Here is a 27,201-nt window from a genome sequence, read left to right as displayed (position 1 = left end):
AATAGAGAGAGATGTAATGTGAAAAAATAAACTACTGACATACACTACAGTCAAAAGTTTGGACACACTTGACTGAATTTATGTTCCTCATTAGTGCCCGACCGATATATTGGTCAGCCGATATTATCGGCCAATATTAGCCTTTCACCGATATATCAGTATCGGCGTATATGTTTACCGATATGTGCAGATACGAAAACTTTTTTTCAGACCATATAATGCAGAAAACAATGCTTTAGAATTGGTGTCATTAAGTAGTTTGTCCAGCAGAGCATGCTCCGACTCCACTGTTTACAGAGCTGACTCTGAGCTGACGGTGGCTCTGCAGACAGGGCGGAGTTCAGCGGTGTCTTTTCGGTAAGTTGCGAGCTAGTTTGTGAAATACATACTGGAAATTTAATAAAAAATGACCCCATCATTTTCCTTCTTCAATATAACTAATATAACGTTAACCCTGTCCCTGATAACCATGTCACTCATGTCTGTTTGCTGTTAGCCAGCTATAGTTTGTCAGTACAGTAAGTAATGTAGCATATTGAAAGGTAAACATCAGAGCATCTTTTTGCAGCTCAGCAGACAACAGTGCAGTGGTGTATTGTGTTTGTTGAGTGTTGATTTCACGCTATGCTGTTACCTAGTTGGTGAGACGCAATGCTAGTCCATCTTTTACTCTCTCTGACAACGGGCTTATAGCTAACTAGCTAACCACGTAGCTACTTTCATTGCTTGTCAGCTGAGTGGAAGCTAATGTGTAAACATGTATTCACCAAACTGTTTTATTCAGGATTCACAGTTTGTTACCCCCTTCAACCGAACAATTCCAGTCATTGCATTTATAAAACATAATATTTAAAAGTCTGGTTTTCCACCGTTGAAAGTTCCCCTGAACTTGTACAGAATACGGTGTAACACCGCTTGACTCGGCAGGTGAAAATGCTTCTTGTTTTACAACCTGCCAATAACTGACTGGCAATATTAATATAGTCAGCATTTGACTGATACTAAACAGTAATACTGATGTTTATTTAGCTATTTATTTTATTTATTCTTTATTTAATAGTCAGCAATTGACTGATACTAAACATACAGTACTGATGTTTATTTAGCTATTTATTTTATTTGAATTTATTATTTATTTTAATGGTCAGCAATTGACTGATACTAAATATATAGTACTGATGTTTTTTAAGCTATTTATTGTATTTTTATTTATTCTTTATTTTCTCAGTGTTCATTTGTAGAATTTGTTGACAATGTATAACAATAATGTTAAATATTCTTTGATAAAATTATTTGTATAAGAAAGCAGCCTTCTGATTACCTTTGCATAGTCATATCGGTGCAAAATCAGTGAAACATCCACATAGAAAAGGTCTGTTTTCATTCCAGCTCAAAAATTAAATATATCGGACACCTTATCGGTAATCGGTGAATTTCTCCCCTCTAAAATCGGTATCATCTCAAAAATCCCATATCGGTGGGGCTCTATTCCTCATGATCTTAAAAAGCATTTTTTGATTTAAAGGCTTAAATGCTTGAAATTAGTTTTGCAGACAAATATAATCGCCTACAAATTTATTTCTTAAATTGGACCAGATAATGAAGGAAAAGGAGCCAATAAAGTATTCCCTTGCTTCCTTTTGTGTCATTTAAAAGTTTTAATGACTTTCCTATCATTTTAAAATGTGGAAAATAGTAATAACGAAAAATGTGTAGGAGTGTCCAATCTTTTGACACAGTATGTAAATTCTCTCACATTTTGAGGATTACATCGCCAGAACATCTGTGAAAGCGTGCTTTATCTGGAAGTAATTGCATTACACTTAAAAATAATATTTGTGTGCAAATACCTATAAGCATCTTAAAACAAGCCGATTTGCATAACTTCTAAATCATAACATTGCATAAAACATCTGCTGAATGTCGTTCTTACATTTGCCAGGAACGTTTCAGTGACATACTTTAATGCAGATGGGGCAATTGTTATAAAATGACATCGACCAGATGTCACACATCGAATAGAAAAGGCACACATCGAAAAGAAGTCACTGCAAAAAACTCAACAAAATCAACACCATATTCAAACAATGAATGAGGGCGTAAACCAGTGAAAAACAAACAAACACGTGAGCATGTGAGTGACCACGTGAGTAAATAAGGAAGTACAGAGGAAATGAATGGGGTAAACGACTCCCGGATGGCCACGAAAAATGGAGCCAAGGTTTCCTCAAACAGCCTTTCTCGTCTGAGCATGGTCTTAAAAGCACCAATAAAAGCGAATTGGAAGCACGTAATAATTAGTTAAGGGCACATACATGCTCACGTGGGCAGAGAGATCAATAAGCATTAGCAGGATAAGTGGGAAGGGATCTAGAGGGTCTTCCAATAAGGCGAACGGTGAGAGAAAGAGAGAGAGAGAGAGAGAGAGAAAGATAGGCCTGTGAACTGATTAAGGGGAGAAAGGAAATGCAGGGCTTGCTGGCGACTGGCTAAGAACAGTGCTTGATGCATTTAGGCCAGTCATTCCACAGATGTCTGTTTATGTCATAATACTATAGTGTATCTGTCAGAAATTTAAGCAGGTCTAGTTTGGACATGGTGTTACATACAGTGGATTAATTGCTAAAAAACTTGGTCTCATTTTACAGAAAAGACCCCCAAATATAAAAAAAAAAAAGATTCCAAGAATTCATATATAATACTGTGTATGTTTATAATCTTATAATGAACATAATTTGTTTTTTATATCTTTTTTTTTTTTTTGTCCTAATGAAATTCTGATTTTGTTTGCTCTCCCTGCAAAAAGTTTTATTTCATTCCACTAGATGGCAGCAAGTCCTAGGAAAAAGACATTTTTATCTACCACCTTCCATCACAAAATACAGATCAGAAATGTAGTTAGTGCTCTAAAGGCCCAGGTATACTTCACTTTGCGCATTCCGTTCCATCTCACGCACAGTTGTGTGTGCACAGCTTTGAAAGTATACCTCAAGCGGATGAGCGCGAATGGACGCGTTCGACACATGCGCAGTACAATTGTTTTGTTATACGCTACCAGACGTTAGAGGGCAGCACCGAGTCGTGTCATTTACAGGACATCTGCTCTGAAGGATAAAGAAGAAAAACTGAGGATCTGCCATTAGAGGAAGCAAGAACAACAACAACTGGAGAAGGATATGTTTGACTACTACTTGACAGTACAGCCCAACTGTGCATATTGCCACCTAGTGGACTCTTCTATCTCAACAGTCAACCTTGCACATGCACGTTTGTCTGCGCACGGTCCGCGTGGACAGAAAAATCTTGCTGCACGCGGACACTGTGTGCGGACATCCAAATTGTCCCAATACCTTTGGGCCACTGTAAATGGCATCCTATCTCCATGTTGACATAAAATTGGCATCATATATACAAACATGGGAAAAATGGGTAAAAAAAACCAACAAAAAAACACCTCATACTTCTCTTCTGTGAAGGAAATACTCAAATTACTGCAAATAAACCAACAATAATTAGACAACACTTACACTGCAAGCAGCCATCGAGACTGCTTTGCCAATCCCAGGCATGCTACAAGACAGATGACCAGGTCCAAAATCAGCAGCAGCAGGTAAGTTAACCATCTAAAAAAAAAACAATAAAGATGAGAACGGAAATAAATATTCAGGTTGAGTATTATTACTATTTGACTTCATGTAGATGTCTTTAATATGTACATTAATATAACATTAAAATACTTATAATACAATGTATTAACTGTGTAACTACATGTTGTTCTGCAACATTTTTGCAAGATTCACATTTGCTGCTACTGAGGTTGAGGTACAGGTTGGTTCAGGAGAAGAGGTAGGGTTAGAGGTTACAGTTAAGGTTTAGGAAAAGGGTTGGGGTAAGGTTAGGTTTAAGATTAGGGTTAAGATTAAGAGTGTAACTACAGAATTCAATGCAGGTACAATGCAACAACATATGTCAATAATAAGTGCATTGTAGCAAATGCTTAAATACATAGTAGTTAAAGACATCTTATATAAAGTGGCTCCTATATTTTAATATTCATCTGATCATGGTGTGTGGGAGCACACTGTCAGCAGGTCTCTAAATATGACTTTAAAAGTTGGTGTTTAGGGCACTCTAATTATCCTCCCATTTGCTGTTGTACGTTCCCCGTCCACGTGGTTAATAATTCAACAGAGCAAATTCATACACATAAGAATTTCATGAGCTCCAGCCTAGAACGTAGAATGGACAACCTGCTCAACAATTCTTCCAGAGAATATGTTTCCTTCAGCAATCATACATACTGTGCACTTGAACGCATTACATTTCTGTAAAAGATTTGCAAATTGGCCTTGTAGGGTGGGCAGTTGACATGAAATGCATTTGGGAAGGTGACATTAGTAAATCATTTGTTATTATTTTACATGCAGCTTTAAAATCTCATATTAGGAGACTACATGGAATATTTTTACTTTTTAAAATTCAATTAAACACATTCATCACACAAGAGTATTTAAAATGAACTAATGAATTTTAATTAAAAATTGTAAAAACTTTACAAAACCCATAATAAAACCTTTTCATTATACATTCATATGTATTTTAACCTGAAATCTTGATAAAAAAAATTATTTAAAAAAAAAAAGTCCATGGACACGTTATGCATTAACCACAATTAAAAGCTGGTACTTTGCTGTGTAAAGGACAGGTTTTCCATTCTGCATTGGTGTCGCAGTGGTTCCAGGTCTGTATGGTTTGGAGCGCTATTGGAATGTTTGGCAAGTATAACCACAATCCGATCAGTAATCCTAAACCATGAGGACTTAAAAAAAAAGTCCACACATCTTGAAACAGAGAAAGAAAGAAAGTCATAGAGACAAAGGAGGAATCAAGGGAGGAAGTCCAGAGGATGGGCAATTAGATTTTCTTCTGAGTAATGGAGGGGAGGGAGGTTTGGCTGTTGCTCCTCAATAGCACAGTCTTTTAGCTGCTTGAAACACTAGCTACCCATCAATATCTGCACTGCAAGTTCATAACATGCAGGCCTACAAATGGAAATGTAATCTTCTTGGAGGACATACAAATCAATTCAACATGACTAATAGCTCCAAAATGGCACAAGCAGCCTTGTCCAGATGAGATCCAGCAGTAGTGCCAGCAAAGATCAACACAACAGGAGAAGTAGGCAAATATTGGTACCTTTATTTTATTCAGAGTGAATTAATAAAAGGCATTTTTCCAGAAATCAGCATGGAGTAGAATTCTCTTGGTGTGAGAGGCATGGTTTCGAATATACAAAACTTTGGTCACGTGAGGAATAAGGCCAAATGCATGTTTGAGGATTAACCTTCAGGGTTCAATGGATGCGCCGGCGCGTCCTGCTGGATTTTTTTCCTCATAAAAGCAGAAACAACTTAAAATACTCCGTCATTTTTGGGCATACAGATAAGTGTAAGACATCACTGGAGTCTATAAAGGGTCTACTTTTATTTGTGTACACTCACAACAACAACAAAACCTTGTGCTTTTGTAAAATGAAGAAAATAAACAGGGTGCGCTTTCAGTTGTCTGTCTCCGCGAGCATCTTTCTGAAACACGTCACAAAAATGAACTGAAACTCCACGAATACTTATCAGACAAACATGAAACATATGTCTAAAGAAAGCTTAAAATATCTACTTTTAAATAAAACAATTCAAATGTAAAACAAATATTATCCTGCAATGTAATCTGTATGGAACAAAGCGATGAGATCACACCCACCAGCAGAGCGCGCTATTCATACAGAATTGAGGCGATCAATGCAAATGGTAAACGCCCCCAAAAGTGCCTTAAAAAGAATCAAGTTCATTCACTTTCCTGCGTGTTTGGAAGATGGCACGCTACATGGGTGAGGAAGTTCCTGGATATTGACGAAGAGTTCACATTTTCCTCAAAAGAAGAGCGGGATTCCGACGAGGAACGTTTGCATTTTGAAGAGCGACTTGATCCAGCCGAGGATACAATTTCGGATGAGTAAGTCTTTACTTACATTCGATGACATGCTATTTTACATATTTTACTAGTTGGACTATTTCCAGACTTGCCAGCCAGTATTCAAAGTACTGAAATTTGAAATATGTCCTAATAAGGTTTAGTTTTAGTTACATTTAAATGTTGTTTCGGCTAAAGCAGGTATTTAAATTGTATGCTGTATGATATAAATATGATATGTAATATGACATAAAATTATATTTTAACTAGTGTTTATGCTGCCTCATTATCATCTTTGAAGCTTGTGCTTGCAAATATCTGTTCGGGTGTAAATGTGTCAAATGTGCTGTAAATATGCCCATATTAGAAAATCAGCATATTAGAATGATTTCTGAAGGATCATGTGACACTGAAGACTGCAGTAATGATGCTGAAAATTCAGCTTTGATCACAGGAATAAATTGCATTTTACAATATATTCAAATGGAAAACAGTTATTTTAAATTGTAAAAATATTTCACAATATCACTGTTTTAGCTGTATTTAGGATCAAATAAATGCAGCCTTGGTGAGCTGAAGAGACTTCTTTTAAAAACATAAAAAAATCTTACTGATCTAAAACTTTTAAATGATAGTGTAGGTCTGAAGTTTTTAAGTAAAGTCTTTATGTAAAGAAAATGTATAGTCAGATTACTTCATTTAACTTAAACTTGATTTTGTGAATAAGCTACAAACAATACATTCAATCATTAAGTCTCCTCACATTCATTCTCTCTCAGGGGAGGGGTCTTTGTCTCCTCAGGTGTGAATCACAGTTCTCAAAAGTCTTGTGAACAAATGTTTAGTATGTGTTATATGACCTTATTTCAGTGACTTAAAATGTGTTTTTTCAAAAACCACGCATAAACGTTATTTTCTCAAAAATACATGTTGCTCTCATATTATTGTAGCCCAGACTGTGCTGAATACAGATTATTGTTCTACAGTGTAGAATTTAGCCATTAATATGTTTTTAAGCAACTGAAAAAAGCACAAATGTCAAGGCACGTCAAAACTTCTCCAGGGCCCAAAACACCCTCAGACCCCAGAGGGTTAAAGCCACAGTTTTGAGTAGGGCCATATGGATGTTTGAGGAGTTGGGTGGCATGTTTGAGGAGCAGGGTGACAAGTTTCAGGAGTTGGACCACATGGAAGTTTGAGGAGTAGGTCGACATGTTTGACTAGGGTGACAAGTTTAAAGGGCAGTTTCGTGTCGAACCTACTGTCGGGACGCAGATTTGATCAGCCTAGTTGTGTTTGTGCATGTGCCGTTGTTCGTCCGGAGTGCATGACTGTCTTGTTTTGGTCGGCGTGTGGTGTTTGTGTTCGTTTGCCTGCACGTGTTGTTCTGTTGTGTTTGCCATGCGTTCAACTGTCAGTTTTCGCCCCGCCCTCTTGTTACCCTGTTAGTTCATTATTACACTCACGTGTTACCCCTGATTAGCTTCCCCTTATATTCCCTTCATGTTTTTTGTTCCGTGCCAGATCGTGTTTATGAGTCTAGATAGTCACGTCTTTTCATCTTGCCATTCCTGGTAGTCTAGTTATCTAGTCAAGCCTTATTTTCTTCAGTTTTGATTTTGCTTTGGATTCCAAGTTATTTCTATTTTGCTTTCTTTTGCTGTGTCTTGAGCTCTCTAGTTATCCAGCTTGGTCTTGATTTTTTAGTTAATCCAGTCTATTTACTCCTTCCTTTTTCTATATTTTCTACTAAGCATAGTTAATAGGCTTTTTTTGTTTTGTATTTTATTTTTTCTCCTGTGGCTTGCCTTCAGATCTGTTTTGTCTTTTTCCCTTTTTTTTCTTTCTTTTTTTTCCTCTCCAGTCTCCCCCTCTCCCTGGCTGCTGGACAGTGTTTATCTTCCTGCCACCTCCGGCTTCCCTGCTGCCATCTCCCTTCCTCCTGCCTCACCTGCCACCACTGCCCGTTGCTCACCCTGTCTCACTCACCACCATCCTTGACCTCCTGTGCTTACTGCTGGGCATTACCATTCCATGGACTTTGTCTATGCTACCTGAGGCCGTCATTGACTGTGGGCCTTATCCAGTTAAGCTCTTGCTTCTGTTTGTCACCCCCCTGAACTCCCATTTTCCCAATAAATCGTGTATTACCCTGCAAATGAATCCTCTTCTTTCTGATCCCTGATAGTACGATCTGGCCAGCTATGGATTCAGCAGGGTCAGACGCAGTCCGGACCGCCGTCGCCCAGCAGAGGATTCTGCAAGGACAACATGCCTCACAGATCACAACCACCACCCGTGATGTAAAGGTAATGGCCAACCAGATGGCAGACATCACCGCACAGCTTAGAGAATTGTGGAGGGACCAGGATTCCATCAGAGCGGTTGCTGCTGCTGCCTCACCTTTTGTACCTGCTCACTCCAGTTTGACTACAGAACCCCGAGTGTCCATGCCGACCCCCTACGATGGCGACCCCATGTCCTGCCATTAATTCCTGACTCAGTGTTCCATCAGCTTTGCCTTACAACCTACCACCAATGCTTCAGAGGTCACCAAGGTGGCAGTTGTCATCACTCTGCTCTCTGGCAAGGCTCGTGAATAGGGAACCACTGTGTGGGCAGCCAAGGCTCCGTTCTGTGCCTCCTTCGAGCTGTTCGAGAAGGAGATGTTGAAGGTATTCGATCGTTCATTGGCCGGCAAGGAGGCCGCTAGCCAGCTCGCCAGGTTGAGACAGGGGGACCTCTCTGTGACTGATTACTCCATCCGCTTCCACACTCTTGCTGCCTTAACTGGATGGAATGAGGAGGCTTGCTGGGACCGCTTCCGGGAGGGCCTTAACGATGACCTCCAGGAGGAAATTGCCATTCATGACTTACCATCATCATTCGACAGCCTGGTGGATTTGGTCCTCAGAGTGGAGACTTGTCTAGAGATGCGTCGTCAGAGACGATCTGCCCGCGTGGCGGTAACCAGCCGTGGTCCTGAGCCTCACCCAGAGCCAGAGCTCATGCAGGTGGTGTGGATGCGTCTGGCAGCAGAGGATAGACAACACCGCATAGCCCAGGGACTCTTTACTGCGGCAAACCAGGACATTTTGCAGTTCAGTGCCCGTTAAAAGCCAGGGCTCGCCAGTAGTTGGGGAAGTACTGGTGAGCGTTACCCCCTTGTCTTGTTCCCCCTGCTCCTGCACCCTTCTTCCTGCCACAGTCGGTTGGGGCCCCTACTCGAGACATTGCTCTGTCTTAGCTGATTCTGGTGCGGAGGGTGACTTTATTGATGCTGAATTGGTGGCTCGTTGGAGAATACCTACCTCCCTTCTCCAGAAACCTATCACAGCGAGGGGACTTAACGGCTCCATCTTGGCCCAAATAACCCATGTCATTTACCCTGTAAGCCTAGTCATCTCGGGCAACCACCGTGAGGAAATTGTGTTCTACCTCCATAAGTCTCCTAACACCGCCATTGTATTGGGGCATCCATGGCTGGTTAAGCACAATCCCCATGTGAGTTGGTCAGAAAATTCTGTGTTCACGTGGAGCTCTTTTTGTCATAAGTTTTGTCTGGGTGTTCTGGCTCTGTTTCTTCTATGTTACAGGAAGAGGCGCTGGACCTAACCGTGTTCCTGTGAAGTACCTTGGTCTGCGACATGTGTTCAGCAAGTCCCGGGCGGCATCTCTTCCTCTGCATCAGCCATATGACTTTACTATTGACCTCCTCCCAGGCACTTCTCCGCCCGAGGGTCGCATGTATTCCCTCTCTGGACCTGAGAGGGAGGCACTGGATAAGTATGAGTCATTGGTGGCTGGCCTCATCCTGACCCTCCTCTTCGCCTGCAGGCGTGGGGTTCTTCTTCGTAAGGAAAAAGGATGGCTCACTCCGCCCCTGCATCGATTATCGTGGGCTGAATGACATCACCATAAAGAACCGGTACCCCCTGCCATTGATGTCGACTGCTCACGAGCTGTTGCAGGGAGCTCGGGTCTTCACGAAGTTGGATCTCCGCAATGCCTACCACCTGGTTCGGATCAGGGAGGGTGATGAGTGGAGGACGGCGTTCAACACCCCCACTGGGCACTTTGAATATAGGGTGATGCCCTTCGGGCTTACTAATGCCCCGGCTGTCTTCCAGGCCCTGGTTAACGATGTGTTGAGAGACATGATCAATAGATTTGTCTTTGTGTACCTTGACGATATCCAATTTTTTTCTCCCTTCATTACAGTTACACATTCAGCATGTACGCCAGGTGCTTCAACGTCTTCTAGAGAACCAGTTGTACGTTAAGGCGGAGAAATGTATGTTCCACGCTGACTCTGTTCTGTTCCTGTGGCAAATAATCTCGGCGGAGGGGATTATGGTAGATCCGGCGAAGGTAAGGGCTGTCTCAAAATGGCCAGTCCCTGACTCCCGTAAGGCGTTGCAGCAGTTCCTGGGTTTTATCTGCAACTTCAGTCAAACCGCTGCACCCTTGACAGCTCTAACCTCCACTTGTGTACCTTTCAGGTGGTTGGACCAGGCTCAAGAAGCTTTCCAGAAACGTCAAGAATTTTTTCACCTCTGCACCTGTCCTGTCAGTTCCAGACCCTGATCTGCAATTTATTGTGGAGGTGGATGCATCTGAAGTTGGGGTAGGAGCAGTCCTCTCCCAGTGATCTCCTCGCGATGGAAAAGTACACTCTTTTTTCCTTTTTTATTTATGATTTTTTTTTCTCTCCAGTCTCCCTGGCTGCTGGACAGTGCTTATCTTCCTGCCACCTCCAGCTTCCCCGCTGCCATCTCCATTCCTCCCGCCTCACCTGCCACCACTGCCCGTTGCTCCCCGTCTCACTCGCCATCATCCTTGACCTCCTGTGCGGACCGCTCTTGGCTGGGCATTACCATTCCAATGGTCATTGACTGTGGACCTTATCCAGTCTAGCCCTTGCTTCTGTTTGTCATCCCCCCCCGAACTCCTGTTTTCCCAATACATTTTGTATTACCCTGCAAATTGCATCCTCTTCTTTCTGAACCCTGACACCTACACTGTAGGCTTGCATAAGTCATAGTTCTGCGTTAGTGTACAGTTAAATAACTGTAGCATTAAAAACAAGTTCATCAAAGTATGTGAACATGTTGAGATTTAGGGACATATTATTTAGTATACATGTTGTCTGGTAGAAAGGAGCTTCTCCTGGATTGTTAAGTCATACAGAGCTGGGCAATATAGCTCTATATCTCCATATTTATTTATTTTTAACCTATTGAATATATTCAAAACGTTAAAATCTAGGTAAAAATCTAGTTAAAAATAATGGAAGCCATGCTTTCCAAAATTTTTCACAATATGAACGTAAGGGAGACTGATTTGTAATCATTATCTGCCGACCTTTTTTTTGTGAATGGACAGGCAGTGCAAAAAAACTAAACAAAAAAAACTTTATTAACTTTTTGGATGCTAGTTGAATGTTGTTATAATACAGAATTATTAATGTGGGAGCGAGTCAAGATTATTGTTATAATATAATACTGAATTATTATTATTATTTTGAGGATTGGATTTGTTTTATATAATATATTTCTGTTGTATTTACTTCACCTTCACCTGGAGCTTTTATTTAGACAGAAAAATGAAAGTGCGGTGTGAATGACATTTCACAGCTTTCCTCATCGTTTTAAGTCTGGTAAAACAATATCTTTGCCTCCATTTCCATAATAGGCCTACTGTGTTGAGTTCTTAGATTTATATAATTAATTGGTGTGGTACAGATGTTTGGAATTGCGTGAAGGTGTTAACCTGCAACACATTGCTTTCACAATGCACGGGAACCGCCCTGAGACGCTGACATGGCCGGGATAGCCTTCTTTGAGTGTCATGGTCTGACCGTCACCAGAGACAGTGCCATCAAGCAACATTCGTGGTCCAGAGGGACACATTTTTGCTCTTGGCTGATATTATACATGCTTTACAGGAAGAAATATGAGCACTTCACAGGAAGAAATCACTGTATTTGCGCATGTTTTGTGTGGTTAGTGAATTAAATCTTTGAAAGAAATTCTGTAATTTCTTTAAACTAAATATCTGCATATTTGCAGATAATATATATTATAGAATTTGTATTGCTTTCATTAGACAAGACAGTTAAAAGTTACAGGGAAGTGTTGAAAAGAGATAGGGAGAATGAAACGCAAGAGCACTTGCGTGAGCTCATGCGCGTCTGCTCAGTCAGGGGACTGCTTGAATGAGACTTTGAACACCGGTCTATTATTGTGGTAACACGATGGCATGTAACAGCAAACGGAACAGTCATTCACACATCTCAGATGGCTCCTTCATGAACAAAGCTGGCGGTTCTCGGCACCATCACGACTTACGAAATAAATCGGCCAAATGGGAAAATTAATGCCAATAATTTGAAAATAATAAATATCGGCCGATTTATCGGCCTCTGCAATATATCGGATGCCACCAATTAAAATAAGTCCCAAGAATATATAAAATGATGAATACATCTTAAAATAATCTTGGAGAAAATATGACACCAACTTAGATATCTTTTTGATCATCCTGGGGGACGGTCACTGGTTACAAAGCTGACCAATCAAAGCTGTTGTGGTCTGCGTAGACACTGCACATCCGGCTATGGTGTAGGCTATGACGTAACTGCTGTAGCTATGCATAGCCTATGGCGTAGATTCGATGCAGAATAAATTGGCCTTGAGGAGTAGGGTGACAAGTTTAAAGAGTAGGGCCACATGGATGTTTAAGGAATATGGTGACGTGTGAAGAATTGGGCAACAAGTTTAAGTAGTAGGACAACAAGTTTGAAGAGTAAGACCACACGATTGTTTGAGGAGTAGGGTGACGAGTTTGAAGAGTAAGGCCAAATGGATGTTTGAGGAGTATGGTAACAAGTTTGATGAGTAGTGCCACAAGTTTGAGGAGTGAGGCTACATGGATGTTTGAGAAGTAGGGTCGCATGGATATTTGAAGAGAAGGGCCACAAGTTTAATGAGTAGAGCCACGTGTTTAAGGGGTATGTCTACATGCCTGTTTGAGAAGCAGAGGCACAAGTTTGAAGAGTAGGGTTATGTGCAATTTTTAGGAGTAGGGCCACATGTTTGAGAAGTAAAGTGACATGTTTGTTAAAGTTTGAGAAATAGGAAAAGTTCGAGGAGTAGGACCACATGATTGAGGAAAAGGTCCACAATTTTGAAAAGTAGGGCCACATGCACATTTGGGAACTATGGCCACATGTAGGTCTGTGAAATTGTGACATGCTTATTGACTAAGGTCACATGAATGTTTGAGAAATAGGGCCACATGTTTGAGAAATAAGGCCACAAGATCTGGAAAAGCCAAACAAATCTTTGACCCACATCTACACCAGCAGTCTCTAGAGTGCAAGTAGCTCTGGCTTTGATCTCTTGCAAACCCTTTAAAGTGCATGCCAAGCAGATTACCCAAGAGCATTAAATGAGCCTCAGTCCACAAACATTCTCACTTCACCAGCCTGAGGCAGCTCACCTGTAGTATTCTATAAATGCAGTTCGGTCCGCAATGGCTGCCAAATCCACTTGCACCTTGCTGGTATCTGGCATGGCTGTGAGCTGCTGGATGATGTTGTCGGCCATCTGCTGCATGAAGCGCAGGGTTTGGGTGTAGTCTCCTCGTGGAGAGAATATCTCATCCAACCGCTCCAGGTGCTCCTTCATCCCCACCCGCATGTTACCCAAAGAGTTACCCACCTGAGAGCAAAGAGAAGGAAAAACAGATGATGATCATTACCAAGCAAATGGTAGTGATCTTGCACATTAAGCACACTATATTGCCAAAAGTATTCGCTCATCTGCCTTTAGACGCATATGAACTTAAGTGACATCCCATTCTTAATCCATAGGGTTTAATATGACGTCGGCCCACCCTTTGCAGCTATAACAGCTTCAACTCTTCTGGGAAGGCTTTCCACAAGGTTTAGGAGTGTGTTTATGGGAATTTTTGACCATTCTTCCAGAAGCGCATTTGTGAGGTCAGACACTGATGTTGGACAAGAAGGCCTGGCTCGCAGTCTTCGCTCTAATTCATCCCAAAGGTGCTCTATCGGGTTGAGGTCAGGACTCAGTGCAGGCCAGTCAAGTTCACACCAAACTCGCTCATCCATGTCTTTATGGACCTTGCTTTGTGCACTGGTGTGCAGTCATGTTGGAACAGGAAGGGGCCATCCCCAAACTGTTCCCACATAGTTGGGAGCATGGAATTGTCCGAAATCTCTTGGTATGCTGAAACATTCAGAGTTCCTTTCACTGGAACTAAGGGGCCAAGCCCAGCTCCTGAAAAACAACCCCACACCATAATCCCCCCTCCACCAAACTTCACAGTTGGCACAATGCAGTCAAACAAGTACCGTTCTCCTGGCAACCGCCAAACCCAGACTCGTCCATCAGATTGCCAGATGGAGAAGCGTGATTCGTCACTCCAGAGAACGCGTCTCCACTGCTCTAGAGTCCAGTGGCGGCGTGCTTTACACCACTGCATCCGACGCTTTGCATTGCACTTGGTGATGTATGGCTTGGATGCAGCTGCTCGGCCATGGAAACCCATTCCATAAAGCTCTCTACGCACTGTTCTTGAGCTAATCTGAAGGCCACATGAACTTTGGAGGTCTGTAGCGATTGCATCCGCTGACCCTGCTCTGTCATTTTACGTGGCCTACCACTTCGTGGCTGAGTTGCTGTCATTCTCAATCGCTTCCACTTTGTTATAATACCACTGACAGTTGACTGTGGAATATTTAGTAGCGAGGAAATTTCAAGACTGGACTTGTTGCACAGGTGGCATCCTATCACATACCACACTGGAATTCACTGAGCTCCTGAGAGCGGCCCATTCTTTCACAAATGTTTGTAGAAGCAGTCTGCATGCCTAGGTGCTTCATTTTATACACCTGTGGCCATGGAAGTGATTGGAACACCTGAATTCAATTATTTGGATGGGTGAGCGGATACTTTTGGCAATATAGTGTATGTAAGCATTGGCTCAATATCACCTTTCCCCCTTTTACGTGAACAGAGAATGGAGGGTAAAACTGGCATCGACAAGAAGCTATTTTAGTAGTGAAACACTACCAGACAACAAGAGCAAATACACAGATACAAGTTCTCTCTCACATAGCCGTTAATCATAATTAGTTTCAGGCAAGTTGTCAAAATGGAAATTTTGATGGAGCCCTGGAAATATGATGGTTTAGACAGTGAGCAAATACATGAGTAAGGTTATAAAGCAAAATCTACAAAATCTGGTTCATTTTATGGACTTAGATTAAAGAATGGTACTAGCTAAATAACCTTGTCAAGAGCATCACTACTTGACTGTTTTAGTAAAAGCTGTCTGCTTGTTTCAGGAATGTGTTTGAGTAAAACAAACTTTGGCTGCAAAAGAAAATTGCAAAAGTGTGGTAGGCTCAAAATTTGTCCACAAAGCAAAAATAAACTAGTTTGAGGTCAGCTTCTACAGCCCCCAATCACTCTTTCCAAAAGTTTTACTAAAGCTGGAGAAGAATTATGCATTCACAGTGATTTTGAGGGGGCAGAATTGCCACAGACAAGTCGCCAGTGCACTACTGAAATGCTTCTACTATCTGACCTCCCACAGAGTTATGGCCATTAAAAAAATGGGTACTTTTTCAGAACTAAAAGCGTTCCCTGTACAAACTTTCTCTGAAATTACTGTGTCATTATTTGGATTAACTACCAATTTGCTGCACACTGGTCTATTATTATTGGTTATTTAAGTTTGACCTGATCCTGAACATCAAGTTAAACAAAAACTAACAAGTTTTACATGTTGGTCAAATGCTTATCGAGCCAGAATAAGGTAAAATATGCACCAGACTTTATGCGGACAGTAAAAATTCTGCTTGCTATCTGTTCAACAAACATTGTCACAATCTGCAACGCACATGCTAATATTGTTCAATTTCTTATTATACATCAAATTATTTATATATAATTGAACAGTACATCTGTCTTTATAGGTTCTAAAATGCGTTTGCATGCTGAAAAATGTCTAATTGTGTTTGCTGGGTAAGTGTTTCTCCTCTCCTCTCCCTCATTGTGAGGCATTTCTGGTAAACCTCTTTTATGCACACTCTTGGCAATAATTATTCATTACAGTTTCACTTCAGTGAAATTAAATATGTGGCAAATTTGGAAAAATGCATTATCGTCTAGCTCTATAACTCACAATTTGAGACAACAGAACAGTAATTAAGATTCATAGAGCAGATTCATTGTCTCTGTGGATGGTGTGGATATTGCATCAAATAGAGTTTCAAGGATGCAAAATAGCAATCTATACACCACTTTATTCAAAGTTGCAACAGATATTTTGGCACACAACCAGTGGCAGCAACAGCATCAGCCATTTAAAATGCTTGGTATCTCAGAAAACTCTGTCCTCACACTCCCAATCACTTGAACATTCATGAATTCAGTTGTGCAGTCAAGCTTGGCCCAGGGATGTGGTCCTCTTTGCACATTACATTTAAAGAGGGAGTTTCACTAAATCTGAAATTGGATTTATGCAGTTCTGGTGGAGCCAAGGCTGTTTATTTCAATCCGAATGTTGTTTTTGTTGCATCACACTGTGAAACTTCTGCACTAGAGAGTTCATTAAGATATGAACACCCAACCATGAAACAGTAGAAAGATAATTGGTTTGACTGCTATTTTTATCTGCAATTCACACTTTTCTACCATACTGTTGGTTCTATAACGTCAAGTCTACTGATGTTTGGTGGGTCTCAAAAGAATAAAGCTCAACAATGGCATTACACCACAACAGAAAAAAAAAAAAAAACAGTATTTCAAATGTAACATAAATTCAATATTTATATAGGTTACGAATAGGTTAAATATTTAATATTTAACTCAATGTGTTTAGACTACCCACACAATTTGTAGGTGAATAAGACTTTTTTTAAAATCATTGACACCTATTTGCCAATGAATCATTCAGACTATTTAATTCAAAAAACTGACTCAAACATTTTTTTAGTGCAAACAGTTTTTCATTACTTGCAGTTTAACTATTTAATTCAAAGAAGAATTGACTCAAAAACAGATTAGTGCACAAAGTTTTTCATTCCTTTTTTTAAAATTTTTTTATTAACTTCCAATGCTTTTCAAGGCCATTTTGAAACTTTAACATAGCCACAGCCAAGTACATGCTTAAGTCAGATGTATTGTTACTATTATATTCACAAGCATATATTTTAATTGTGATTGTTTATAAATAATTATACTCTGAATATAATAAATCAGAGATAAAACAATATTTAAAAATGGCTTCTGCATATTTGTTATCAGACCAAAAAATAGAAAAACAACCTGTTACGGCTGTATAAAAACAATATTGTTTCATTTCTAATTGACGGAGATTGAGGATGAGAGTGCGGCAGGTAGTTCTTAGATGCTGAGAATCAGCAGAACAGAGGTTGTCACAGCATTGCCAGCAGGTTATGAACATCAGTGTCATGTCAGAAGAAACACTCTGCCAGCCAGCCAAGTGCACTGTTTACCACCAGATGCTAAATTACACAGCCTTCACATCCAAGCCATGCTGCTGGAAACAGAACTTGATTGTGGTTTGTTTGAAATTTAAAGGGGTCATGAACTGAGAAATCAAAATTCTTTGATTTTTCGACATATAAGAGGTCATTGTACTATAAAAACATCCTGTAAGTTTCAGAACTCAAAACTTTCTCATTAGTCTAAAAACAGCTTATATTGAAGCCAATCTGCCAAAACGACAGGATGTGGAATGTGCCACTTTATTACATAATAGTGTGGCTAAACACCGCCTCCGCAGAAGATAAATGCCTGCTTCTACATCACTGCCTGTTTGGCCCCGCCCATCAATTCACACATGTAGTAAGTAATTAACGAGAGAGGCAAATGCAGGTCTACGCAGAAACCAAACGATAAAGATGGCTCCGAAGACAACAAGACGCTGTGCATTGCCAAGTTGTGGAAAAACACAGTCTTTGCATTGCCTTCCTTCTGATCCCAACATTAGGAAAGAGTGGATGAACTTTATTTTTAATGAAGTTCCAGACCGCGTCAGTAAGAACTTGGTCCTTTGTTCACTTCATTTTACCGCGGATTCGTTTACGAACAAGGCACAATTCGACGCAGGATTTTCAGAAAAATTTAAATAAAAGACGATGCTGTGCCGACTATATTTGATCCGACAGTAATGTCGCACCACACAAGTGTGAGTAACTGTTTTTATTACGTGGTCACTATTGCTTTGTCTGTTATTACAGATTGTTTGATATGTACTGAGCATTTATGCATTTTTAACCTAAATCACAGCAGCGTCCATCTATGAATGATGTAAGCTGTCAAACACACATGCAGAAGTTTACATCGGTGGGCACACAGCTGTCCTTTGGAACTTTGGGACCTAATCATAGAAGCAAAGGTTTTTTTAAATATGCAAAAATGTTAGCCAATCAAACGCCAGTGGGCGTTTACTTCCGAGTCTACAATCTGCCACGCCTATTCAAACAGTGTGTTACAATGAGGGGGGGGGGTCAAAACAGGACAGAAATAGCCTATTACTTCTAAATAATGATGTTTTTTGATGTAAAAATCTTGATAACATTATAAGTGGACCTCAGAGAACAGTACAAAATAAAAAAATAAAAAGCAGTTCATGACCCCTTTAACATAGCGGTGAATTACAAAGGACTGTCCAATGCCTGGCACAAATAGCATTCTAGCACACTGCTTGCCACTACATCTACCATGAAATATTTACTATATACTACTTTTTCAGAAAGTTGTATTTTAAGCGGTACACAAAATGCAATGATAAATGTATCAAACAGCACAATTTGCAACCTAGTCTCATAGAACCACATTGCTATAATTACATGTTAGCAAAAATTTGTGTTATGTGCCTTGTTCTGTCTCACAGCAGTGTTTTGGTGAAATGAACACTAGAGGCACAACAACAAGTTTTATTCACTCTCACAAAAATCACCAGAAAACGGCAGATTAACAGTTCATAAACACTTACTGTATTTTTCGGTCTGTTACTCATACACTGCTTTCTAATGACATCAAAACACTAACTATAACGCATGATTTGACAGAAGATATATTTTAACGTTTGCATTACATAATCTACTACATTAATGTGGTGATGTGGGTGTGGCCGAGCAACATCTGTGGAGAGTGAGGCTGGGAGAGGAAGAATGGTAAGGATTGACACCTGTGGGTAATTATCTCTAACAGCTGTTCTGTGTTACAGTGAGAGATGGAGAGGGATAAAAATGATGTCCAGACTGCCAGAGGGGAGAGAGAGAGAGACACACACGAAGCTGACTGTTTGTGCATTCACATTGTGCTGAAAAGCAAACTGTATTGGTGTTAAAGAGGCCCTATTATGCTTTTTGGGATTTTACCTTTACCTAGCTGTTTGTGCATGTAAAAGTTTTGCAAAGTTACTAAGCACAAAGTCCACGCAAAAGGGAGTTATTCTCTCCCACAGACAACACTGCTCAAGAACTACAAGAAACGGCTGGATTGTAGTCCAGCCTTTTCTTCCGTTAAGTATCTACGTCACTATGCAACACATTGGCCCATCCTCAAACAAGCGCAGTTATAGCCGAGGCCAGGATGAGTTGGGTTAGTTTTGTCGCTATGTCGAGAAGACGCTGTTTTCTTCACTGTGAAAGCAAAACCTCTTTGTTTGGACTTCCAAAGGCAGACGAAATGAAGAATCAGTGGTTCAAATTTATTTTTACCAATATTCCTCAGCAGTACAACCACAACAAATGCTGGATTTTCAAGATGGTTACTCCTGAAAGATGGTGCAGTTCCAATTTTTTTGGGACATTCTGGCACTTCAGGATCACAACCTGTAAGTATGTTTGATTATTTGTGGATTTATCTGCTACCGAGAGTTCAAATGCTGAGTTTTGTGTTGTAGCTACGGTGTACACCCTGTGCACAGCTATAGGCCTCTACTAACCTGCTAGCTAATGTTACTGTGTTGAAATAGTTTTGTTAATCAGCTGCGGGCCCACTTTTACCAACAATTGGGCAGAATTATGCAGATTGTTTGTTGTTCTTACTATCGTTTGTTGTCATTACATCTGCAATCCAAGGTAGTGCTCGGCTAACTTGCTATGTAATGTTATTGTTTTGGTAAGGGTTTACTATTCAGATGTGGGCCTGCTTTTACCTAAAACAGTGTAACAAAATGGTTGATCTCAACAGTTTTATATAATTACAAGCTGTAAAGTTTTCGGCCTCTATTGGTAGTCCACAGCTAATTTGCTCACTAACTCTCTAATACCCCCCGATAATGTCCAACCGGGAGTAAGCCTCTGTTCTCTGTTCATATCACGGGCGAATAAGTTCAGCTACACCCATTCCAGCAAAAGATAACTAACTTAGATGCACTACATGTCTTTTACTTGAAGCTTTGTTAGGTTCACAATAATCAACAGCATACTTGTGAGAAAGCTACAAAATTAAAACTTACCATGTGAAACGTCCTGCTCAAGTCATGCTTGTGAAGGTGGTTCGGGTCAATCAGCTTGTTCTACCAAACTTTCATTATTGGACTCGGGCTAGAGCTGGTATGGCAAAAACCAATGCCACTGTTACCATAGTTACAATAGTGTTTACAGAGCTGCCCAGGAAGACTCAAGAGCTGAAACTCGGTTATAGTAAGGGGTGTTACATTTCCGACACAAGCTCTACGTGGCTGACCAATCACAACAGACTGGGCATTTCGGAAAGGGGGTCTTTAAAGAGACAGGAGTTAAATCACAGCGTTTGAGCCAGAGGATGAAGAGAGGGAAAAGAAATGTACAGTATGAGAAAAATAATGTGTTTTTTGAACATTAAAGCATGTAAACCTATTCTAGTAGACCCCCAAAATAAAATTATGAACCTGTAAATTAGCATAATATCATCTCTTTAAGCTGAAAAGTGGAAAAATAAAGATTTACGTGGACTTTTTACCTGGCCCCTGCTTCCTCCTTCAAAGTAAAAAGAGATCTATCATAATTTACACGCTTTTTCCAGTGTGGCTAAATTGTATGGTAGCTCAATTAATAGAGCACTGGAGTTTGAATGTGGAAGACTGGGGTACAAGTCCATCAAAGTACACGAGTTGACACGTGAGCCAAAAAGTGTCATAGATGCGCCAAGAAATTATGTGTTTTCTTCAGATATTGCGTTTTTCTCACACTTTTATGACACCATCGGTTAGGTTTAGGTGTAGGAATTAGGGTAGGGACTGAGACATTTTTTAATTTTAAACTAGCAAAAACAGACAAGGTTTTTAAGGTTATTGCTCTATCATCTTACATTTGGTTTTTACGACACTATTGGTAAGGTTTAGGTTTAAGTTTTAGGTTAGGTAGGTAGCTTTGTTAATTTAAAACTCAAAGCATTAACCTAAAAAAACTCATCTTTTTGGGAGAACATTACACTCGCTTTTAGCGCCCCTCAGTGGACATTTCTCCATGAAACTGAATTTCATTTTGCAAACATGTTGCCACAGCCATGTAATTTTCAGGAGAATAGGCTGATAATTTGACATTGCTGTAACATGACCTTATTATGTTAGATGTTTAAAGACAACATGAATTCAAGTTTTAATAATTACTTTCTTAATATATTCCTGGTCTTATTGTGCATGCTATTCCAAATAAATAAAAGTTTTGTCTTCATAATCTTTCATCAAAATGTAATAACTTGCTCAACTTCTGAAAATACTTTCCTTTTATGGTTGAAATCACAAATCCCTCTTGCTTCTTCAACCTCTCACCTTCAACTACCTGGCTCCATTCTGGTAAGTAATGCCCAATTTTCAACATTTACTCAATTCTTGATGGATAAAATCAAGTGCTGCCCTACAATTTTCTTAATGAATATCATGATTCACTGGAAAATACAGTACATCTAATTACGAAAGTAAAATGGGTTGCAATTGCTAACCCTGGTTCATGCTGACTTAACATCGGCAATTGGCTCACAATTTCATCTCAGAAATAAATCTGATTAGCATTTTAATGCAATTTTAAGTAGAGTTAAAAAAAAATTTTAATAATCAATGCATTCTGGAATACTATGCACTGTGGTATGCTGCACAGTTTAGGCAAAAGTAGTCTGGGTCATCAGGGTGCATTCATTCCACGTACATAGAAAATGTGCATACTGTACTGTGCACCTTATAAATACTGCACTATACAGAAATAGTATGGTAGTACTGTATGCCATTCTTAATATATCCTGTAACTTCTTTTTGATGTTTGTTCTTGTATGAAACCTTTAAGCAATCTGTTTTAAAAAAGGTTTAGAAGGGTTTATAAAACACAACTGCCTTTAAAATTCGCACTTCTCAATGGCTTTGAGAAGTAGTCTGTTATAGTTGTTTAGCAGTGAGTCGGAGAGTGATTCTGGCCCACACACATTCTTGAAACCCCACTTGAGTCCATCATATCCTCTGTGACCAACAGGACGCCCACAAACATTTGACATTTCCTGCACGTCTGTGGACAAGGGTGCATGAGGGACAGACGAACATGTGTGTGTGCTTCATGTGTCTGCATGGATATACATATACACATTTTTAATCCCCATTAATGCAGATGAACGTTTAATCCCAGGCTTCTCTCTGTACTTATGGCTTTCTCTTGCTTACACACATAAAAAGCAGCTGGATGTGTTTAGAACTCAACTCCTCAAAAACTAGAGATTAAAACCAGGACAGACACAGTATGGCTGGGTGAATCTCAAGAAAACATGCCCAGGTCATATTTGACCCCAAAATCTAAATAAAAATGAAAATAAAGCCTATTTCTTTGAACCATAAAGACTTTTTTTTTTTTTTTTGACAATTGTGATTATCATTATAGTGTCATCACTGTAATAAAGTTATATTTTATTGGATTACGGTAAAAATACTGGGACCCACTTTATATTTGGTGTCCTTAACTACTATGTACTTGAGCATTTGATACAATGTACTTAACCTTACCTTACCCCAACCCTTTTCCTACACCCTCACTCTAACCCCTAACCAACTCCTAAACCTACCTGTACCTCAACCTCAGTAGCAGCAAATGTGAATCATGTGAGAATTTTACAAAACATTTTGTACTTAATAAATACATTTTATTGGTGTTAAAGACACTTAATATAAAGTGGGACTGTGGGCCTGGGTAGCTCAGCGAGTATTGACACTGGCTACCACCCCTGGAGTCGCGAGTTCGAATCCAGGATGTACTGAGTGACTCCAGCCAGGTCTCCTAAGCAACCAAATTGGCCCGGTTGTTAGGGAGGGTAGAGTCACATGGGGTAACCCCCTCGTGGTCACGATTAGTGTTTCTCACTCTCAGTGGGGCGCATGGTAAATTGTGCATGGATCGCGGAGAGTAGCATCCACGGTGTCATGCACAGCGAGCCACGTGATGAAATGCGTGGATTGACTGTCTCAGAAGAGGAGGCAACCGAGACATGTCCTCCGCCACCCGGACTGAGGCGAGTAACCGCGCCACCATGAGGACCTACTAAAATAGTGGGACTTGGGCATTCCAAATTAAAAAAAAATAAAAAAAATTATATATATATATATATATATATATATATATATATATATAATAAAAAGTGGGACCAAATGCCATATTACAATGTTTTAAATACAATTTAAATCAGCATAAACTAAACGATTACAAAAACAGGTCTCTTGAGATTTACAAAAGTGAACACTGCAGCAGTGCTTGCATGCAAGTTCCTGTGTGTGTGTGTGTGCTGCAGCCACTCACTACGTGATAAATTCATATTCCACTGCAGCAGTTAAAATCCCCTGAAGCTCTGGCACTTAGATGTACTGCAGCATGTAACAGCTACATTTCTGATTAACTTTCCTCTGGCTGTTCCAATGAAATGAGATGACATGATGAGTGACAGGTGAGAGAGTGCAGCTGAAGGAAGTGAAACTCTTACCAGACTCCCAATGCCACCCAGCGTGTGATTGGCACTATAAATTGAGTACGTCAACTGGTACACTCCATCATTGGTTTCGCTGTTTCCATAGAAACCCACACCCACCGCTGAACTGTGAGACAAAGAAAACAGGGCAACAAACAGTTTGCATTACAAACACAGTTTCATGTCAATAAAAGTATCTTATTTTGCATCAAAGTTCAGAAAAATCTAGATGTTTGTTGAAGTGCATACCCACTTTAAAGGGAAAATATTTGGAGTAATTAAGTTTGCTTTATCTTTTGAAAGAGACTGATGTACTGAGAAAACAAATTGTAAGTTTCAGAACTCAAAACTTCTTCCCCAGTGAAAAAGACTTTTAAAATGAAGCTGCTAAATCATTGTTTGAACTTGCACAACATCAGACTGATACATTAACAAACGACCACCCATATTTAAGTCAATGATTGCTATTCTGTGTTCAGAAGCTTGGCCCGCCCATTCTCGCTGAGCTAATAAAGAGGAAGTAGAAAAGATCCTATAATTCCTAACATCAAAAGAGCTAATGATATAATGGTAAAATGTGGGAAAATATGCAGACTGAATTAAGATTTTAATATCAAATGAATAGTTCACCCAAAAATCACTGAAATGAAAAATGAAGGTGCAGTCAATAATTTTTTACTCATTAACAAAGTTGCACTCCTCAAGCAATTACTTGTAATTTTGAGACATGTGTATAAAATCACGACCACTCACATTAAAATAACCTTATAAAAGGATCACATGACCAGCCAAACACTTTAGTTGGATACTTTAAACTTTGGGTTGTTTCTCACCAAAACCTGTCAAGTGGTTTCAGAACAGGAGCTTTGGGTGCTTTTTTTTAAGCTTTAAAGTAAGTCACTATCAACTGCCATTGTATTGATAAGGCTGCGGGCTATCTTTTTTAAAACATTTCCTTTGATGTTCCACATAAGAAAGTCGTACAGGTTTGGAATAACATGATTGTGAGTAATTTATTTGGGGGATTTTATTTTATTTATTTATTTTTTACCTTTTATTGTATGTAATTTTATTAAATTTTATAAAAGTAAGAAAATACTGTAAAATAGATATTTGTTTTATTTCAATCAGCATAAATTAAAGACAGTAGAACAAATACTACAACAGTGTATAAATACATTATATCATTGTCTTTAGCATTACAGTAATAAAACATTTGAATTTGATTTTTATTTCTTTTTTGAATTACAGTGGTTTATGCTTAGTTGTCATTAAAATGTCACAATGTAAAAATGTTATTGGTCGTACAAAAAGGTTTCATTTTTTACTAAATGTAATTTCTTATTGTTTTTCTTCTGATTTGGTGGTGAAATGTGACCTGGACATATTCCTGACAGGTTTCGTGAGATTCCCAGGTAATTTCACTTACACGAGGGATCTTGCTACCTCATTTATTGAAACGCTTTATATCATAGGCTAGACAAACAGACAAATCAACACATCATAGGCCAATCCCTTATGATATCCTGCTGCAATAGACAGGAAAAGTGTGCTCACCATTACTAGTTTGACTTGATAATTTATCACTTTGACTGCATCGGTCCCATGGTGACTTCTAATGTGAAACCTGAGTAAATGTTTCAAAGTAGGCTCCAGAATTTTAGTCTACCTGATTAGACTGCTGTGCTATGTGTCATATCTTCCCAGAAACCTGTCAGTTCTTCTTCATTAGGCAACCTCATCAGAACCATGTGTTCAGACCATGTGGTTCAGTCCATCTCAGTCAAATTTTCATTTCCCAAACCACCAAAAACCTTCCAAAAAAAAAAGAAAAAAAAAGAAAAGAAAAATGTCCTCATGTTAAAAAACAAACATACAAACCTGAGAGACACTGCTTTTTTTAGAAGCTGTTTCAGCTGGTTTAGTTAGTCTCCCAGACCAACCAGCTGTAGGTGCCCCAAACCCCTCTAAAACCAGCCAAAAGACCAACCTGACCAGGTTGGGAAACCAACCAAGACAAACAAATCATCTTAGGCTGATTTAAGCTGCTTTTTTCACCATGGCACTGTCTAGGCATGATACTTCTGCATTTGGAGAGCCTATTTTCCCATTTAATTTTCTTTGATGGCTTCAGCGAGAGGCTATATTTCATAGTGACATGAGCAAAACCAGTGAGAAACCAAGCGTACTGCACTTTGTGCATGTATCACAACAGACTGCTCTGATTGTTATAACAATATGATTCATGGGACATTTCAGTATTTCTTATCAAATTATTGTTTTTTCTGTTTGTTTTTTGTTATTGCGACTGAGGCGCATGTACATAAGTGAGCACATTTCCAGATGAATTCCTTCAGAAGAGCCAACATTCCACTGTATCCTGACAGAAAACAAAAGCCAGTTTTCTGTCACATGAATGATGAAGCAATTTCTGAAAATTAGATCAAACTAACCTCATTCTGGTCAGGGATCACAGGTCAGCTCAACCGAGAGCTTTTTTAAGCAAGGACTGTGCAGCGTTTGAAATGATCGTCTATCACTTCCCCTGCAGTGTATTCAAAGAGTATTCAAAGAATTTTTTGGTTGACATACACCACACTGATTTTGATGAAAGTTCAACAGTTTATCAGCAGTAATGTACAGTTTACTGCATACTGCAGTATACACTGTATACTGCCAACATGTGTATTTTGAGCTGTCGGATTTGGCACAAATTCAAATGTTGCACTCACACAGCATCGCTGCAGTCTGGAGGGATGTTATTCTGTTATCCGTTTGGTGAAGTTGTTTCCCTGCCATAATGCTTGGATATGTTTTCTGGTAGGGTTGTTGAAGCTTATATTGCTTGTCATGCTTGTATGAATCCAACAATACTCGTATGTTAACTGACCGCGATGTATATTCATTGTCCGGTAAAGTTACTGTAACATGTTTACTAATATTCATGACTTCTGAGTATTTTATAACATTGCTGTAGTTTCCAGCTTCCCTAAGACTGTGTGTTTGCTGTGTTCTCATTTCTTTTGCCCCAGTCGCAGAAATGCACAAGCTATCACTTATTGTCCTTTTAGCAGATTGTCTGTTTAAAAGCCACTATAGGTACAGTGCAAGTTACAATTATTAATTAAACATATTATTGTGCTTTTTATATTTCATCCCCATCATTATTGAATGCCCATTTTATGTTTTTAGTTTACGTTGTTATTGTATGCAGGGCACTGACATACTATTGTAGTAT

At 39.5% G+C, this 27,201-nt stretch overlaps 1 protein-coding gene across 3 annotated transcripts in view; it reads right to left on the bottom strand.

The window, feature by feature from the left end:
- Positions 1-27,201, bottom strand: part of LOC127450644 (protein tweety homolog 2-like) — a 64,126-nt gene that overhangs the window by 16,703 nt on the left and 20,222 nt on the right. For all 3 annotated transcript variants that reach the window (XM_051714912.1, XM_051714911.1, XM_051714913.1), the window contains 3 exons: positions 23,979-24,090; positions 13,474-13,694; positions 3,528-3,623 (listed from right to left, as the gene is read on the bottom strand). In XM_051714912.1, coding sequence (XP_051570872.1) covers positions 3,528-3,623; positions 13,474-13,694; positions 23,979-24,090 — 429 coding nt within the window. The remainder of the gene's footprint in view (positions 1-3,527; positions 3,624-13,473; positions 13,695-23,978; positions 24,091-27,201) is intronic.

This window comes from Myxocyprinus asiaticus, chromosome 13 (genome assembly GCF_019703515.2).
Source record: "Myxocyprinus asiaticus isolate MX2 ecotype Aquarium Trade chromosome 13, UBuf_Myxa_2, whole genome shotgun sequence".
In the NCBI taxonomy this organism is placed as follows: Eukaryota; Metazoa; Chordata; class Actinopteri; order Cypriniformes; family Catostomidae; genus Myxocyprinus; species Myxocyprinus asiaticus.
Note: the sequence above shows the minus strand (reverse complement) of the source record. Positions and strands in the feature narration are given on the sequence as shown.